At 34.4% G+C, this 18537-nt stretch overlaps 3 protein-coding genes across 3 annotated transcripts; 2 read left to right on the top strand and 1 right to left on the bottom strand.

Moving 5' to 3' along the window:
- Positions 1-2294: 2294 nt before the first annotated feature.
- Positions 2295-5360, top strand: LOC115700839 (histone acetyltransferase type B catalytic subunit). Its single transcript, XM_030628504.2, has 10 exons — positions 2295-2567; positions 2738-2779; positions 3058-3167; positions 3247-3315; positions 3460-3498; positions 3589-3665; positions 3782-3878; positions 4050-4131; positions 4214-4374; positions 4505-5360. Exons 1-10 carry the CDS (start codon positions 2489-2491, stop codon positions 5150-5152), a joined length of 1404 nt encoding a protein of 467 aa, XP_030484364.1. The 5' UTR covers positions 2295-2488; the 3' UTR covers positions 5153-5360.
- A 604-nt stretch (positions 5361-5964) lies between these two features.
- On the bottom strand, positions 5965-8098 carry LOC115701575 (uncharacterized). The gene is made up of 7 exons (XM_030629394.2): positions 7639-8098; positions 7447-7532; positions 7219-7297; positions 7079-7138; positions 6781-6902; positions 6625-6696; positions 5965-6368 (listed from the first exon to the last, which is right to left on the bottom strand). The coding sequence occupies exons 1-7, from the start codon at positions 7990-7992 to the stop codon at positions 6266-6268; spliced, it is 876 nt and encodes a 291-aa protein (XP_030485254.1). The 5' UTR covers positions 7993-8098; the 3' UTR covers positions 5965-6265.
- Positions 8099-15465: 7367 nt separating this feature from the next.
- On the top strand, positions 15466-16872 carry LOC115700578 (large ribosomal subunit protein eL31). The gene is made up of 3 exons (XM_030628165.2): positions 15466-15644; positions 15814-15923; positions 16455-16872. The coding sequence occupies exons 2-3, from the start codon at positions 15841-15843 to the stop codon at positions 16732-16734; spliced, it is 363 nt and encodes a 120-aa protein (XP_030484025.1). The 5' UTR covers positions 15466-15644; positions 15814-15840; the 3' UTR covers positions 16735-16872.
- Positions 16873-18537: the final 1665 nt, after the last annotated feature.

Genomic DNA, 18537 nt, shown 5'->3' with positions numbered 1-18537 from the left:
ATCTCCCCTGCAGAAGGACCTGCTTGGTAACCTGATTTGGAGCACCTTTTTTATAAGACTTCTGCCATGTTTTCTCGTGGTTATTATTATGGAAATATTGTGGTTAACTTGCAAACAATGGAAATAAATTGTACAGATTTGTAATAAAGAAATCTAGGCTAACCTTGTGGGAACTAGGCCGGATAGTGAATTAGGCTTAGTATAGAATAGCCACTCCTTATCGGCTTGAGTAAAGTGAATAAAGTGTGTGATTGCAATCTCTATCAAGAAAAACCATGTTTGAATGTGTGATCAAGTTTCTTAGAAAATTAAATTAAGTATACTTCTAAAATGCAACCCTATAACCTTATCTATTTTAATATTTGAGGGAATTTTTTAATCTATTTTGTTTTTCATGATTATGTATGTTGTAGTTATTTAAAATATTCTATGAAATTTTCAAGAATCTCGAAAAATTTAACACGTCCGAAAATAGGGTTCAAACAATCTATTGCAAGTAAGACTCTTTTATTTTATACTCATGTGTAATAGACTGTTTAGATCTTATTTTTTGGTGTTTTAAATTTTTTTAAATTTCTCAAAATTTTACAGGATGTTCTCAATAATTACAACAACCATCTTTACCGAAAAAAAAAAATCTACAACAACCATGAGAAAAATTAGACTAAAAAAGTTAATTATTGAAAGCTTTAGCACTTTTTAGTATTTTTTTTTTTTAAAAAAAGAAAGCTTTAGCACTAATTTTTATAGGGTGTATGATAATTATTATAGGGTGATTCTACAGTGCACCTATTTAAAATGAGTGTATTGATGCACTCTTACTTCTTTCGACATCTAGAAAATATATTATTAAAAATATATCTTACAAAACATTGAGAAATTCGAAATAATTTACAATATAAAAAGTAGTGTTCAAACAATCTATTTCACACGCGTATAAAATAAAATAATCACGCGTACAACACGCTTTTTGCATCCTATTTTTGGACTGTTAAATTTTTTCAAATTTCTTAAAATTTTGCAAGATGTCTTAATTAGTTATAACATACATGACTATGAGAAAAAATTTGACTAAAAAATTATTTCAGATGCTAAAACAGATAGTGGTACATCAATACATCCATTTAAATGGGGAGCATTGTAGAATTTTCCATTATTATATGTTATTTGAATAGTAAGCTTTATCATTAATTTTTAGCGGGTTATAATTAATTTTTTATTATTCATGTAAAATTTTAAAAAGTTTAAAATAATTTAAGAGCACTCGTTGGCTCTGAATTAAAATGGGTCATAGGCAAAAAAAAATTTTAGGCCTTTATTATAAAAGTAAATAGTATTTTTAAAAATTATTAAAAAAGATATTTTTTTATTTGGGCCCCTAAAATGAGTGAGTTCTAAGCGCGGGCCTAACCCGCCTATGTCTAGGACCAACCCTAAATACTCTCAGTAGCTCATTTACACTAAAGATTCATTAAAATTTTTAAAAAGAATGAAGCAAAAACATCTTGTAACAAATGATGTAAACTCATTTTTTATTTTATTTAAATATTTCTCTACATGTAGAGAAACACTATCATTTAAACATAATTTAATAATATTTCAATTTTATTTTATTCTATTATTTTTAATTTGATTATATATATTAAAAAAATATATTATTAAATAGTATGAAGATGATATAAAGAAAAAATAAAGAAAAATAATAAATGGTGTGTAAAACAAAAAAAAAAATAGTATTTTGGTGATTATTTTAAAGAATAGAGTAAAAAAATTATTAAGAGTGCTCTAATATTTTAAAAATAAGGTTCAAAAAATTTATTGGAGCCACATCTCTTTTATTTATAAGTATAAAATAGACTATCTGAAATTTAATTTTTGCATTATAAATTATTTAAAATTTATCAAAATTTTACAATATACTTCAGAGGTGTGCTACCGTCAACATCTTGTTACAACCACCTCTGTGCCCGAAAATACATACAGGAATATTTTTTTTTAATTTTATTTTCATAGCGGTGTTTGTTATAATTATAACATCATTTTTGTAAAATTTTTTTTAAAAAAATTCGAATAGTTATAAGGTCAATAATATGTTTGTAATTTTTTGAACACGCGTGGTAAGTTGAAATAACATAATTTCTATTTTCAGTAGTGTGATATTATAACTCTGACAAATATTACTGTAAAAAAATTGTTTAAAAAAATATTGTAACATGTCAAACATAAAAATTAAATAAAACTTATAATTAATTTTTCATTATAATTACCACTCTTCAATATGACTTCAATACTCGGAAACATGATCTATAGAGCCTTACAAAAAAAAAAAGAAAAGTAAAACCCTTAATAGAAGCACATGAAACGCAGGTGCTATATCAGTAGAGCGTTATATATAGCCCTAATTTCCTTCAACTTCGTACAGTCAACAATTTCCCGCCTATCTCACTTCCATTTCCCGCTACGAAAACCCTAAACACTGAGCAGAAACATGGGCCAGAAGAAGCAACCGGCCGCCGCTGCACTCAGTGATCCTAAGAAACGACGTCGTGTTGGCTTCTTCGCTATTGGTAAGTAAGACCCAGGGCCAGCTCCGGCTTATTTATTTCATTTTCTTCAATATTCAAATTACTTTCTTGTGGAAATTTGAGGAGTCGTTATTATTTCTTCTCCCATTTCTGTGGTCACTGGTTTCAGTTCCAATTTCCAAGTTCATTTTTTTTTGTGGGCTTTGTTGTAGATGCTGGAATTGAAGCAAAAGACTGCATCAAAATATACTTGGGTACGAAGCTTTTGTTGGTCTTCTCATTCGTATTTTTGGATGAGTGTGCTTAATTTATCTAATTAGTAACTCTCTTGCAGGATATTTTTTTCTTTCCACTTTTTTAGTTATTTATTAGCTGTTCTTACAATTTGTGTGTTCTGCAATTTTGAAGAAGCTGCTCAACATTCACAGTTATTATATGCATTTATCACCTAGTTTATTTTTAATTTACTTTGGTTGTAATTTGTGAGATTTATTTGGTCTCGTGTCTTATTTTTGGTGGCAATACTTGATAGTCTCTAGCAAAGAGGAAGTGGATGCTTCAAGTAGCTTTTGTATTGATCCAGTCGACTTAGATAGCTTTTTTGGAGAAGATGGGAAGATATATGGTTACGAAGGTTTAAAGGTAATAGATAGTTTTTTGAATTTTAGTTCGATGCTGACTTTCTTATTCTTAATTTTCTTGTTTATTGTTTGGTTTTCAGATCAACATTTGGGTTAGCAGTATATCTTTTCATGCATATGCCGATATTACATTTGAAAGCAAATCTGATGTAAGTTCAGACATCAATCTTGTATATACTACTGCCTACTCCTCTCGCTGTATCTTCTGTATGTGCACCAGTTCAGTGCCCCCCGCCCCTTTTTTTTTCAGTTACAATATTCTCTAATTGATTGCTGTTGTTAATTTTTCTTAGGGAGGTAAAGGTATCACTGACTTGAAAACAGATCTTCAGGTATGTAATATGTATTTGATCTTTGTTTTAAACCATAACATCAGTTTCTTATGTCCATGGATCTTATTATTTGTTATCTATGTTCAACAGAATATTTTTGCTGCCACTCTTGTTGAGAGTAAAGAGGAGTTCCTTCAAACCTTTTCTACTCAAAGAAATTTTATTGGGTATCTCATCATTGTAGTTACACATCAAATTTAAACCGAAAGCTTTCTCTGAACCTCATGACCTCTAACTCTTTTCTCACTGAACCTTGGTATTTGTTTTTGTGATCTTCTTGCAGATCCATTGTGTCTGGTGGGCAGGTATTGCAGCAAAAGACTTCTAACGGGCATGTTGCCAGTTCTGACAGTAATTCAGTTGCCGCCTCTAATGTTGAGGTGCTTTGAACACTTATTTATGATTTTATAGTATTCATAGTTATGTACGTACATGGTACATATATGTAATAGAACTTCTAAGAATGTTTTGTAAGTTAATCGTTAACTGATTTTCTGTTCATAGCTGTAATTAAGTGTGTATTGCATCTCATGCACTCTCCTCCCATTCAGGTTGTCCGAATGGTCATTGGTGATACAGAAGCTGGACCTCTCTATGGTCAATTGATTCCTCTTGTTTTCCTACTAGTGGATGGTATACTTTAGTCTCAACAATGTTCTTGATCTTTGCAAAAATAATTAACGCAATGTTTTTAACCAATACTATATTTGACTAGGTAGCAGTCCAATTGACGTTACTGATCCATGTTGGGAGTTGTACCTCCTGATTGAAAAGAAAGTTGATCATCAGGGTGAAGAACATAGTTTGTTGCTTGGTTTTGCGGCTGCATATCGTTTTTACCACTATCCTGGTAGTTCTCGTTTGCGGATTAGTCAGGTTTGTGTATTTCATGTCATTACACTATTTAAGCTATGATGCCTTAACTAAAGCATTTTAAAATGCGCAAGTATAGATGTTTCTACATCTTTCGGTATTTTTTTTTTAATGAGGCTTGCATAAATGGCAGATTATGGTATTGCCGCCTTATCAGCACAAAGGCTATGGCCGATACCTACTTGAGGTGCTGTATGGTGTGGCAGTCTCTGAAGACGTCTTTGATCTGACGATTGAAGAACCTTTGGATTACTTGCAACATGTGCGGACATGTATTGATGTACAACGCCTGCTTACTTTTGAACCAATTCAGCAAGCAGTTAATGAAGCTGCTTCCCATCTAAAGCAAGGAAAACTATCAAAGAAAACCCAGATCCCGCGCCTCATGCCACCCCGATCTGCCATTGAGGATGTTCAGAAAAGTTTAAAAATTAATAAGAAACAGTTTTTGCAATGTTGGGAGGTTTTGATCTATCTTGGCCTTAGTCCTGTTGACAAGTACATGGATGATTTTGTGGCGATAATTTCGAATCGTGTAAGGGAGGATATACTTGGAAAAGATTCTGGCACAACTGGGAAACAAGTGATTTCGGTGGAGAGTGATTATGATCAAGAGATGTCATTTACCATGATTAGGTCACAACCTGGTGAGGCAGCTTGCACAGTTCAACTTACAGATGAAAGTCAAGCAAATCAGGAAGAGCAGCTCCAGAAATTAGTTGATGAGAGAATGAAAGAGATCAAGTTAGTAGCGGAGAAAGTGTCTTCCCATTGTGTATGAGTACTACTTACTGACAATGTGTCAAAGCCGCAATGGTAGGCCCTGTGTTTGAAATGCATCTTTGGGAATTGGTATTCCATAGGCGACTTTGTAAATCATTGAGTTTATTTTTTCTTAGGTTGGTAATATTTATATGTAAGGACTAAAAGGTCTTGATCAATTTGAGTATCTGTAGCTCTTGATATGCCATTTCATTTCATGTGCTCAATCTTTCTCACTTATATATGTTTTCAATTCATTAATTTGTTTAGCAGTATAATTAATTTGGGATTCAGAACGCAATTGATGGTTTTTAGATCTTTCAGTAGTGAAATATATATAATAATAATTTTAAGAAAATTTGTTTTGTTTTGTTGTTTTAATCTAGCCTTTCCTTGCTTCATTAGTCTTGTTGCATTCAATCAATTTGCATCATGCAACTATTTTTCGATGTATTGAATTTCATACTACATCAGATTTGCCTTCAGAAAAAGAATTTTTTTTATTAATCCTTTGTATCTTGCAATGGACAACATACAGAAGAGAGTCAGTTTATTTATTTTGCTAAGACTACACACAGATTTAGTATCTTTTAGCTCATCCATTGGACATGACTCAAATTGAACTGAACCTCATTCACACATTGTTCTTTGGTTAAGCAAATACTATGACAACTCTGATTGAAAATGTAAGTACATAATGATTGGCTGATGAGTGTTAAAAATTGTGAAAATGTACGTACATAATGATTGACTAAAAATGAGTGAAAAAATTATTCAATGTAGTGTATGCTAAGTACGCATTTGATCACAGAACTGCAGAATAGGTTCTCATTTGTAACACTAAAAGTCCTTTACCTTGCTATTTAACCGATCAAACATTATAGTTACAACCTTTACTCTTCTCCCATCATCTAAACGAGTGCATCTAGTCCCTATTAAAAATTTATGAATAAATAATTAGAGAAGTAGCTTTCTCGCAGATTATTCAAGCATCATCCACAAACTATTCTCTGCACCAAAAATGGACTTTTTAAGCTTCAATTGTTTTCACAAGGCTTAATCCACATCGAACACAGGGAAAATAGAATTGCCCTGTTAGAGACTAAGAGACCACAATCCTCAGCTAGTTTGGCTAAATTTTGTGGACAGAGAACCCTGCATCCTCTGATGTCATATTTTCCTTCCAATTCTCGAATTCAGATCCGCCAAATACAACTTGCTTGATTCCAACAAAGCTGTGCATGAGAAAGAAATAATGGGATGAATAAGGACATTTTTAACTTTGGTTTAAGTTACGGTCAACACAGAATGAAATATCAAATAAATCATAAAATGCTGATTTTATTGCAAAATAGATTGAACCCTAAAAGATGAGCACTAGACTGTGGTCATGTCTATTGTAGAAACACATTATCTTTGTGTACAAACATAGTGAACTGATGTCAGATACTGCAAGAAAAGGTTGCCAAAGTTAGAGATAGAGATGCTTACTCCGAGCTTATCTGAGTCAATGCATTTATCAACAAATCCAGAATCAGGGACTCGCCGGTACCAATATCCACCCTGTCGAAAATTTCAAAGAACTAAGGAATATGCTATAAAAAGGACTTAATAATTGTAATATTTAGTAAAGTCCATGCTTCGTACCAGATACGTGCCAGGTTCTGTTGAATCTCAAGATCGCCAATGTTATAAAATGTAGTTGGTGTCACATTTGCACCCTGAATAGCATCATAACTTGGTCTTTTCTCCAAAGGAGATTGAGACAACTGCAAGAGTGGTGTTCAATTTTCTGAATCAATATGATACAGAAATTTTCATTGGAGCTGTCAAACAACAAGAACTCTTATAGAGTAACACATATAGTATTTACTTATTATGGCCTGTTGTTATGAGAATGAGATGTTTTGCACAAGCCGCAAAAATGATTAAAGAGAAACATTACTTGCATATTCATGGAATTGCATCCGCCCAGGCGTCCAACGATGTGCCAAGCTCTAATGGACTATAACCCATCAAAATAATTTGGTTACTTAACAATACTTTCAAGAGATGTAAAGCTACGTTTAAGAGTAACTAACTTACATCACAAAGTAACGATACATCTTTCTCCAAGGGAGCATTGTAAAATTCGAACCATATATATGAGTTCGAGAAATTAAACCTGTAGTTTTCATAAGAATACAAAAACAGAACAGTGATCAACATTAATACTGCAATTCCAATCCAATCAAATCCAAGTCAAAATGATTTTTTACAAAAATCTTAAAACATCACGAATAATTTGCTGAACCATAATATAAAAACACTTACTTGTTAAATGTTACTTTCATGGGTGTGGCTGAACCAGTCTTTGTATGCAAAATCTTATTCCTTTTCCTTCTCAACCTCTCTTCCATCTACAAATTCAGTTAACAACAACAGGTAATGATGTAAAACTTTGCGAATAAAGCAAAACTTCATAAAATATGGGTTATAATGAAATTAAGAAAGCTCAAAGTTTACTTTAGACTGAGCCTTTTCTGGATTATCGAGACAACTCCCCAATATTTCAGCGAATTCAGGGTCTCTATCGTAATCCCTCTCTTCCCCTCTCCCTCGGAACCCACGACGAGTCGAGAATCCGTCTTCGTCTTCGACATCATCTGCATCGTTGTATGGGCCTTCATCTCCGGCAATCACTCCCTGCAAGTTGTGGCTCACTTTGGGGGCGAACGGAGAAGCCTTGAACTGAGCATAGGTACGGAGTCGGAGTTTAATGGTAGGGAATGAGGCAAAGCAGTGGGAGTGGCGGGAGTTTAGGAGGAAGGGAAGCCCGGATGCTTGAACAAAGGGTGCGCATGCGTGTAGGATAAGCATGGTTTCTTTGTAGTACCAGTTTGAAAGCGGTTGCAGGGTTTTTCCTCCTCTTTGGGTTTAATGCTAACAAGGGAAAGGTAATGTGAAATATTACCTTGTTTGTTTTGAGTCTTTAGCCTTGGAATGTTATTCCCTTAGTATTATAACTACCATTGAGGAGGGTAATGTTGATACTTTAAAAAAGGGTAGGATTGAATCATTACCTTTTATTATATTAATTTGAATAGAATTTTTGAATTAATTAATAAATTTAAATACCAATAATATTATCATTTATTATAAATAAAATATTACAGTATATATTAAGTTTGTGAGATCGGTTTTTTTAACTGAGTTATTTTTATATTATTAGCAATAATATATGTATATTCATTATACATAAATTTTATGCGGATAGTGTACACATAAATGACATAGCAAACAAAAATAAATAATATAGTGATAAAATATATTAAAATATTCATTTTAATTAATAAAAAATACAATAAAATTTAATAGGGGCTTTTTCATTTTTACATTTCAAAACAGTTTTTTTTTTGCATTTTTGCATTTTTGCATTTTTACGAAATTCTACATAGAAACTTCTATTGCAACTAACGCTGCAACCTAAATTGCAATAAAAAATCGTATAAAACCCATATTGCAACTAGCGCTGCAACCACTCTAGAAACCCAAACCATAAATTTGAAAAAAAAAAAATTAAAAAAACAGTATATGAGATAATTCTCCAATTTAATATTTACTAATTAATAAATAAATTTCTTTAATAAATTATTATTTTATTTTTATATGTAATTAACATTAAATAAATATATATAAAAAATATTTTTATTTTAATTTTTTAAAATAATATATAAGATTCCTGTACTCAACCAAACACTTTAATTTGATTAACAGGAATATGATTACATATTACCCTACACAACCAAACACAGTTTACACATTTCCCTATAATCATATTCTCCTTCATAATATTCCCTATAATCAAATTATTTTGAACACCTCGTACCAAACGCCCCCTAAAATGTTTAGAGTAAGTGTGTTCGCTACGTGGGTGGTGCACATTTTTTTAAACTAACTCGCACATATAGTTTTTCTAATTTTTCACATCGTACTTGCACTGTAAAATTGAAAAATTGTAAAAACCGCACCGCAAAAAATGGTGCGCTGCGGTGTGAATTTTGCGATTTTTTACTTAGACTATCATCAAATAATTAAACTATCACAAATACAACAAGGTTGAGCAATACTTTAAAAATACCATAAAAGGCTTGAATTTTTTTTAAGTTTCAACAATACAATAATTAGTGGTCTTTGGGTTGGACCTTCACATATTGAACCTAAATAAATATAAAAATTAGTATTTTTATAATGTGCGGTGCAGTACGATTTGAAGCGCATATTAACAATTCAAAACTGCAAACCACACCGCACTGCACGGTTTAAGAAAATTCAAACCGTGACCGCACTGTAAAGAATTTAAAACCACATATTTTTTTTTGCAATGCGAACGATTTGAGGGGTTTGATGAATAACCCTACTTTAGAGCATCTCCAAATTCTAGCTAGAGTCGAGTGCCTAAAATGTCACATAATCCATAAAAAGAAAAATATTTTATTTATTTGGTAATTTTTTTCTAATAATATTTCAATAGTATTAGATTTTTTTAGAATAATTTACAGTATAAATACTTAAGTTTAATTATCAATTGCAAATAAATAATTAAATTTAATTTTTAACGGTAATAATATCTAAGTTATAATTCTAGAACTTCAGTAGGTAGGTACATGACTGTTAAGTGTTAAGTAAATTTTCACATGGCAAACCCTGATTGGTCCAGGTCATTAAATTTTTATTTTTTAAAAAATTAATTTAAATGTCCTAATAAGAAAATAATATATGTATAATAACTTGATACTTAACAGCCAGGTACCTACAGAGTTCCAGAAATATAACTTAGGTGTTATTACTATAAAAAAAATTAAACTTAAGTATTTATTTATAACCGGGAGTTAAACTTAGATATTTATACTGCAAATTACTATTTTCTTTATTGAAAAACATAGTACAATATTATCGTCTCCTTTTAAGGTGATGCACTATCTTAGGGTTGTTCATCACACATTTTTTTGGTCAAACAATTTATAATCCCTAAGCCGCTATAAAACTATTTGAAGATGTTGTTCATGCTCTGCTTCTGATTGGGAGTATACAAGGATATAATCGATAAACACTATAATACAGTTATCGAGGAAATCCTTGAATACTCTTTTCATAAAATCCATAAGGGTTGCTGGAGTATTTGTCAACCCAAACAACATCACTAAGAACTCATAGTGACCATATATTGTTCGAAATGATATCTTCGGAATGTCTTCTTCTCAGATTCTCAAATGATGATAACTCGAACGCAAATTAATCTTGGAGAAAACAGCCTTGCCTTGAAGCTGATCGAACAAGTCGTCAATTCTGGGCAATGAATACTTGTTTTTAATTGTCAGCTTATTCAATTCTTGGTAATCAATACATATTCAAAGGGATCCATCCTTCTTTTTCACAAATAAAACCGGAGGTTCCCACGACGACACACTAGGTCGGATAAACCCTACATGCAGCATCCCCTGAAGTTGTATTTTTAGCTCCTTAAGTTTTCCTGGAGCCATTCGATACGGTGCCTTTGAAACAGGCTCTGCTCAAGGTGCCAAGTCGATGATGAAATCTATTTCTTGTTGTGGTGGTAATCCTGGTAACTCCTCAAGAAATACATCCGGGAATTCTTTTACAACCCTGACATACTCACACCCAAATGTTTCGAGTCTGCTGGAGTCAATCACAACTGCTAAAAATTCTATACATCCACTATGCAGTAAATCCTTTGCCTTTAAAATTAAAATAATCAAAACCCGAGAACATAGTCTCGACATAAACAAATAGTTCCTCACCCTCTAGATGAAAAGTTACCATTTTTCGCTTGCAATCAATATTGGCCGAATACTTGGACAAGAAGTTCATCCCAAGTATAATATCGAATTAAGTTAATTCCAACTCCACTAAATCAACGCTTAACTCCCTATTCTCAATTCTAATTGGCCTAGACCTAGCCCACCTCTTGGTGATAACCAATTCTCCATTAGGTAGTAGGGCTCCAAACCCTATCTCAATGACATCACTAGGCCTACCCAATTTATTAATTACTCTTGATGCCACATATGAATGTGTAGCTCCAGAGTCAAACAATTCAATAAAATAGGAGTCGTTGACAAGAAGCTGACCTGTTACCACAGAAAGAATGACTGCATCATTTGCTTGTATAATAGCAAATATCCGAGTGGGAGCGAGTTTCGTATCTTGTTTTGATTCTTCCTTCTTCATCTAAGGATAATCCTTTTTAAAATGTCTGACCAAGCCACATTGAAAACAGATTTTCTAATTACATTTCCCAGGATGATGTTTCTTACAACGGGGACACTCAAGATAGGAATAACCCTGACGACAACCTCTACCTTGGTTCCCACGAAACCTTTTATTCTGACCCGAGCCAACTGATGTCGGGAAGGTCTTTCTCTTTTGATCAACATTAAAATCACCACCATCTCTACCATAACCAGAAGTAGGAAGAGTAGTGGTCCCACCAATAGTGGGAGTCACTCGAGACTCTTGTAGAAACTCAATCGCACCTTTGGCTCGAAGGGCCTTCTCAACCATCTCAGCATAAGTTGTTGTGTCATTTGTGGTGATAACCAGATCATGCCTAATCTTTGCATTCAAACCTGCCAAGTATTTTTTCTTCTTACTGAAGTTCGCAAGCACTATACATGAAGCCAAATTGGCTAGTCGATCAAACTTTGTAGTATATTCCATTACTGACATATTCTCTCTCTGAACCAAATTAGTAAATTCTTTCTTCTTAGCACGGCAGACCGCCTTATTGTAATATTTAGCATTAAACAGATCCCAAAACTCTTCCCAGGTCATTATAGTGATGTCTCGGGTGAGGGATACCAACTTTCACCACACGAGAGCATCTTCCTAGAATTGAAACGTGGCATAGGTCACCCGATTCCCGTTGACACCCATAAAGCTCACGATGGTTTTGATTACTATTAGCCATTGTTCTACCTTCACAACATCAGGACCTCCCAAAAAGGATGGAGATGCCTGTTTGTAGAATCTTTCATATAAAGGCTCCATACGGTCACCAGCAATAAGTTGTTTTGTTGGCACCACTGAAACCAAAGCAACTGACACTTGTTATGGAGGCACTACAAGAGGACCCTGTTGTCTGAATCTCTTAATCTCCTCATCTTGCTGGTTAATTCAAGCTTACATTTCTGCAACCCTTTGCTCCCAATCTTAAGGAGCTTGTGGTGGATTTTCCTGATCACCCCTTTGAAACCTTTCACGGCCTCTGCCACGTCCATGGGGGTTTGGAGGATTTTAACCTTCTCGACTGTCTCTGGTCTTGACCATATTACCTTGACTTCTTGTGTTGCGTTGGACGTCCATATTATAGGACTTAGCTTGTGAATCCATAAGTCAGGTAGGTCAGACAGCGATCACATAAAATTTTAAATACTGCATTCATGGATTTTAGGCAACGTAAATAAATAACATATTACTAACATGCTTTCTATCATTATTTTCAAATCAAATAACTTACTAAACAAGTAAAGGCTTACTAAACCGTGAGTCAAGTTTGTCTCTGACGATGATTATACATGTTTTGACGGTCTTCGGTAAATAACTTGGCGGCTCTTGTTATACCCAAAATTCGATTGGAGGACACGTGTCAAGATAAAGGGAATGTGAATCAGTGCAATTGCTTCTTATGGAATAACTCATTAATTACCTAAGTATCAAAGTATATTTATAACCCGCTGACTGTAAGGTCTTAGGTGAGGGATCAATGTACAAAATGACACTTAGTATATTAGCGAGAAACCATATGTCGCTAAATGTGAATAGCGAGGTACCATAGAAAGCGACACGTATCAATCGTGAAAGTCCTTAGCGTACAATGAACAAACTAAGTGTAAAAGTCGGATCGGCTCAAGAACAAGTAAGTGAGGTGACTGTCTTGTTATGGGAAGACTTCATATAACTTCATCCCCTTAGCGTCATCGAGGCTTACAATCCTGGCTCGTCAGAAGATAGCATTCAAGTGAGCCTCCAAGAATTCTTTGAGGATAAGAACCGCGATCGACACCAGACATATATCGTTGACCTCGAAAGGAAGAATGGTCCCAGCTCGCTATTGAGATCACTGGAACCAAGTTTCAGTCGAGACATCTCCAGATACAACAACTAAAGACATGTTTAATACACGATTATTTTGACCCAGTAAAAGCAAAAAATCACAGCTATATGATTTTCAAATCATAAATTGCATTTACACTACGTGATATGTAATCAAATCCCACGATTTTAGGGATGATTGTTGTAAACCTATTCCGGTCAACTATGTAATTAACTGTCCACTATGTAATTATAAATAGTGACAAACAAGATAAAAAAAGGACTAAAAAATTCATACGAGAGAGTTCCTAAAAAAATCAGAAATCTGAACAAGATTAACTCGTGGACTATGCAGAATTTTAACTGCAAAACCACGTAAAAAAACCCTATGTTCATATTTTTATTTCTATAGCTTTTATTTTTCTGTGTGAAATTACTACTGTGAGGCTCACATTTAGTTAACGAAAATCTACGTTAATAGTTTGGTGCTTTCATTGAGAGCCTCTGTGAAAAAGCTCAGAAAAAACCCTCCCTCTTTTTGAAGAAAAACCACCTCCTTCATGGCTGAAAATCTAGAAAATATTAACACCCCACATGAGGAAACCAATCATCGTTTTGGGAAAGAGCCCATGGGCTCCAAAAGATCTATCAACCCGCAGTCCAGAAGGACCACCCGTTCCAGGAGGGCTCAACTTGAGGATGGCCCTAGTGCACGAACCACACGTTCCCGAAAAACTTGACCCGACGTTAGTCCTAGTACGCGGACAACACGCTCGAGGAGAGCTCAACGTGGGAATGGTCAGAACCCCGGGACGAGGGATGAAGAGCTCAACCGTGGAGGTGCCCAATTTGTGAGAGAAGGAACTTATGAAATGAAAAACCGCCGTCTGAGATGCCGTCTGGAAGAGGCGCAGCGTTGAAACACTGAGTTAGAGCGTGATGCAGCCTCGGCTAGGGCGACATAGGGGACGAATGCTCAAAATCGACCTGAACCTAGAGTGAGAAGACCACGAGGCAGACCTCGTGGCTCACGAACCAGGAGATAGGAAAAGGCCCGGGAAGAACAACCCAGGGAAAATGAGACACCCCCTGAAAATCAGAACGAACAGCCAGATGGGAGGCATCCGGAAACTGATGAACGAGAAATTCCTCATGAGAATGAGGAGGATCTTGGGACTCAACCGGGTGAACGGAGGTCACTTGCTAGAAATCACCAACGTTTTTCCCAAACCCATAGAGCGAGGACTCGTACAGATCCTGATGAGGGAAATACGACAAACTGCTCTCGGGGGGAAAGAACAGAGTGTGAAGAAGCAAGTGTGACTTCGAGGCGGTCAAGAACCCACAGTCGATCAACTCGAAGAGGAGAAAGTACTCAACGAGCTAATGATCGAGAAAGTATGGGAACCAGTAAATCTGCAAGCCACTCAAAGACAAAGTCTATGAGTAGGACGCGATCATTTAGTAAATGAGGTCTGCCAACAATTACTCCCAGCCGATCTGCGAGAGCACTTGAATCAGAAGAAACTTGATCTTCGCCAACAACTTGGTCCAAAGCAAGAGGATCCAATCCAATTGCAGATAAACGAGCTGGATGACAAGTTCAATAGATATCAAGTGGGGGAATTAGGAAAACTATCTGGATATGACTTTGACGAGGAGCTTGAGCCGTATCATCTAGACATAATGAATACCCCTTTTTCTTCAGGATTCAAGAACCCGCATGTCTCGTCATATGACAGAACTACTGATTCGGTCTCGCATTTGAATAACTTTAACTGGAGAGACCAATAACTGGCGAAACCAATAACTGGAGACATAAAAAGGTCGTGAGGGAATTAGGGAATAAAAGAATTAGGGTTTTTTTTTTTTATTATTTTTTTTAATTTTTAAAGAAAAATAATTTTTTTATTTTTTATTTTTAAAATAATTAATTTTTTTTATTTTTTTAAATATTTATTTACGTGGACCAATAAAATTGTGTCACGTGTACACTGTGTCCACGTAGACATTCCACCTTAGCAGTTAATAGCTAAAAATGGATGAAAATGTTAAATTGCTAATAAAACACGAGTTTATGAGGTTTCACCACCAAAATTTTAGAATTGAGGGTTAATTGCAAATACTTGGCTACTTAAGGAGGTTATGACGCAATTTTTTTTAATAAATATTTTGAGTTTTTTTTTAGTAATGGGAAATGAGTGATTAATTAATTATTTTTTTTTTGAAAAAGAATTAATTAATTATTTCATTTATTTATTTATTTATTTTTTATAGCATTCTGGTAAAATAATAATAATAATAATAATAAAAGAAATTATATAGCATTGCTTACCGTGTAGAAACTAGGGTTTTGTTTCTTTTTAAGTTGAAACTTCCAGGGCTGCTTTCTTTCTTCAGCCTCCATACCCGCTAAGGTTTGTTTCTTGCTCTCTCTCTTTCTCTTGTTGATCCTCCGTTTGCATCCAAATTGGGTTACTCTTTTCTTCGATAACTAGAATACTGAAAGTGTCTCAGGAATTGAGCTGACAATTTTGGATCTAGGTTGTGGGTATTATTTTTTAACGATTCTGTGACTGATTGCAGGTAGTTTGAAAGACAAGGAGCACGAAAATGGTTGAGAAGACCAAGGGCAGGAAGGAGGAGGTGGTTTCACGGGAGTACACCATCAACCTCCACAAACGGCTGCATGGATGGTAAGTTCTGTTGGTACATCTGTTTTTTGTATTACTGATTACTTCGCTGTATTTGTTGCTTTTTTCTTTTCTTTTTTACTTGAATGTTATTTAGGGTGATTTTTTGAAAAAGGGCATCTAATTTTGTTGTTTGTTTTGGTGTTCGTGGATTTCTGGAAGATTTCTCTTGTCATGGAATTGCTCTTAAATTTCTTAGAAGGGCTTTAAGTTGTGCCCAGATTTTCATTCTGTATAAATATTAAATGTTGAAATATGGAGTTTTTTTACCTTGTCTGCAAATATGAATCTGGGGTGTTAATGTTTCTGCTTGTAAATGTCATTTGAAGGTTGGGCGGGTTTAATAGTACCCCATTTCTTTATTTTAACATTTGAGACTTGATTTGGAATAATATCATTAGGTGGGTCAGTATAACTTTTGAAAACTATGTTTGTTGTTGTGAAAGACTGATAGATGAGACCAAGATTTTCATACTTTGAATCCTTGTCAAAATAGTGGCACTAACTTTCATTTTTGCTTAAATGAAACTATAGCACCTTCAAGAAGAAGGCTCCCAATGCCATTAAGGAGATTAGGAAGTTTGCACAGAAGGCTATGGGAACCAATGATGTAAGGGTTGACGTTAAGCTGAACAAGCAGATTTGGAGCAGAGGTATCAGGAGTGTCCCAAGAAGGATTAGGGTTCGCATTGCCCGCAAGAGGAATGATGATGAAGATGCCAAGGAAGAGCTTTACTCACTAGTTACTGTTGCTGAGATCCCAGCTGAAGGATTGAAGGGATTGGGCACCAAGGTCATTGAAGAAGATGATTAGATTATTTGTCTTTTTTAAGTAAACATATTCTCTTAGGCAGTAAAAGATTTTGTGGCTCATTTATGTGTTTTGGTTTATTGTGCACTTAACTATAATTTTGTTTGGTAATTTACTCAGTGTTACTGTTTTTTCTGAGAATTTTTGTGCGACACCTTCCACCAATTTTCAATCTTATCATTGTTTTTCTTACCTTTTATTTCGATATGACCCTTAGCGATCACTGAGTACTAGCTTTGATTCTTATTTTGCGTTATGTACACAATCTCAAGCTTGATTTGTTTTACAAGTTTAATTACTATTTTTTCTCGAATTAAGTTCAGTTACCAATTAATAAACGTCTCAGTTGACAAAACTTTGTTCTGTTTGTGCTTGTAAGTTAGAATCATAGATTTTTTTGTTCTTTGAAAAGAGGGTAATTTTTCTGTTAAATCAATTCGTACAAGTCTCGTAAAAGAAACGAGTTTTTGAAGATTAGTCACAAGACTCGTTGCTACAAAAACTTTCGGGCCACTTTCTTTGTAGATTACGTTCATTTCATACTTTCCTTTCCCCAAAAGGGCTTCTAATTTCCACAAAGAAATGAAATGAACCCAACTAAGTTTTCTCACTTCTTCCGCAAATTCATTAAGGACGTGATTCAGAGAGTCCAGCTCCAATGCAAGTCAAATGTGTACGTATTAGAAAATATTTGTACAAAAAATCACTTAGCGATCTTATAGAGGAAAATAAAACCTCTGGTAAAGTACCCAACCCAACAAATAAATTACATTATATAGTCTCTTTTAGAGATTGACGATGGGAAATTTCACTTTTTGTCCTTAATAAAACCTCCAATATCAAAATTTAGACCCTCCATTAATTTGTACAAATTAATTCCATTGATTACATGAACTTCCCATTTTACCCTTTTTTTTTAAAAAAAAAAATTGTTAAAAACTAAAAAACTTCCCTCTCTCTTCCCTCTCGTGCACCTCTCTCTCTCTCTAGAAAAAACTGAAAAAGCTTCCCTCTCTCTCTTCCCTGTCGAATGTTTATTTCTCGGTGGGCGGTGATGGAAAACCGGAGCACACCCCAATCACTCAAGAATCTTACACCATTATAATGGATAAGTTGTGTTTTGAGCATTTTGTTAGACTTTATGTAGTTTGCGTTCGTTATATGTGTCGTATTTGTTGAAACTGGTATTTTTTGGTTTGAAATGGTAGAGATCTTGCAGATCTAGTTTTCTGTCAAAATTTGGGTTTTTCAGATGTTATCGACAGTTTATCGATAGAATATCGATGCTATGTCGATATCCTGCTAAGAAAGGTCAGGGATGACCATTATCGACATGTTGTCGACAGTTTGTCGATATCATGTCGATTAAAAAGCAAATTAACATACATAAAGTTATTTGAGAATTTGTCGATACAAAATTGTTGACACACTATCGACATGATGTCGACATTCAATCGATATCACACTTAGCAATCACAGAAAGTAATTACATCACATTGTCGCCAACATATCGACATACTGTCGACATGCTGTCGATATTCCAAGTATGATCACGCCTATTTAGCAAACAAAATTCTCGACACAATGTCGACATGAGGTCGATATTATCACACAGAAAGCAATTAAAATCACATTGTCGACAAAATATCGACATACCGATACACCTACGACATCCTATCGATATACATTAACAACACAGATAATTTTATTGGTCAAACTACTTTCAATTTTAGGGTTAATTTGCTTTTTAATTGACATGATATCGACAAACTGTCGACAACATGTCGATAATGGTCATCCCTGACC

The sequence above is a fragment of the Cannabis sativa genome, chromosome 8, assembly GCF_029168945.1.
Source record: "Cannabis sativa cultivar Pink pepper isolate KNU-18-1 chromosome 8, ASM2916894v1, whole genome shotgun sequence".
Lineage (NCBI taxonomy): Eukaryota > Viridiplantae > Streptophyta > Magnoliopsida > Rosales > Cannabaceae > Cannabis > Cannabis sativa.
Note: the sequence above shows the minus strand (reverse complement) of the source record. Positions and strands in the feature narration are given on the sequence as shown.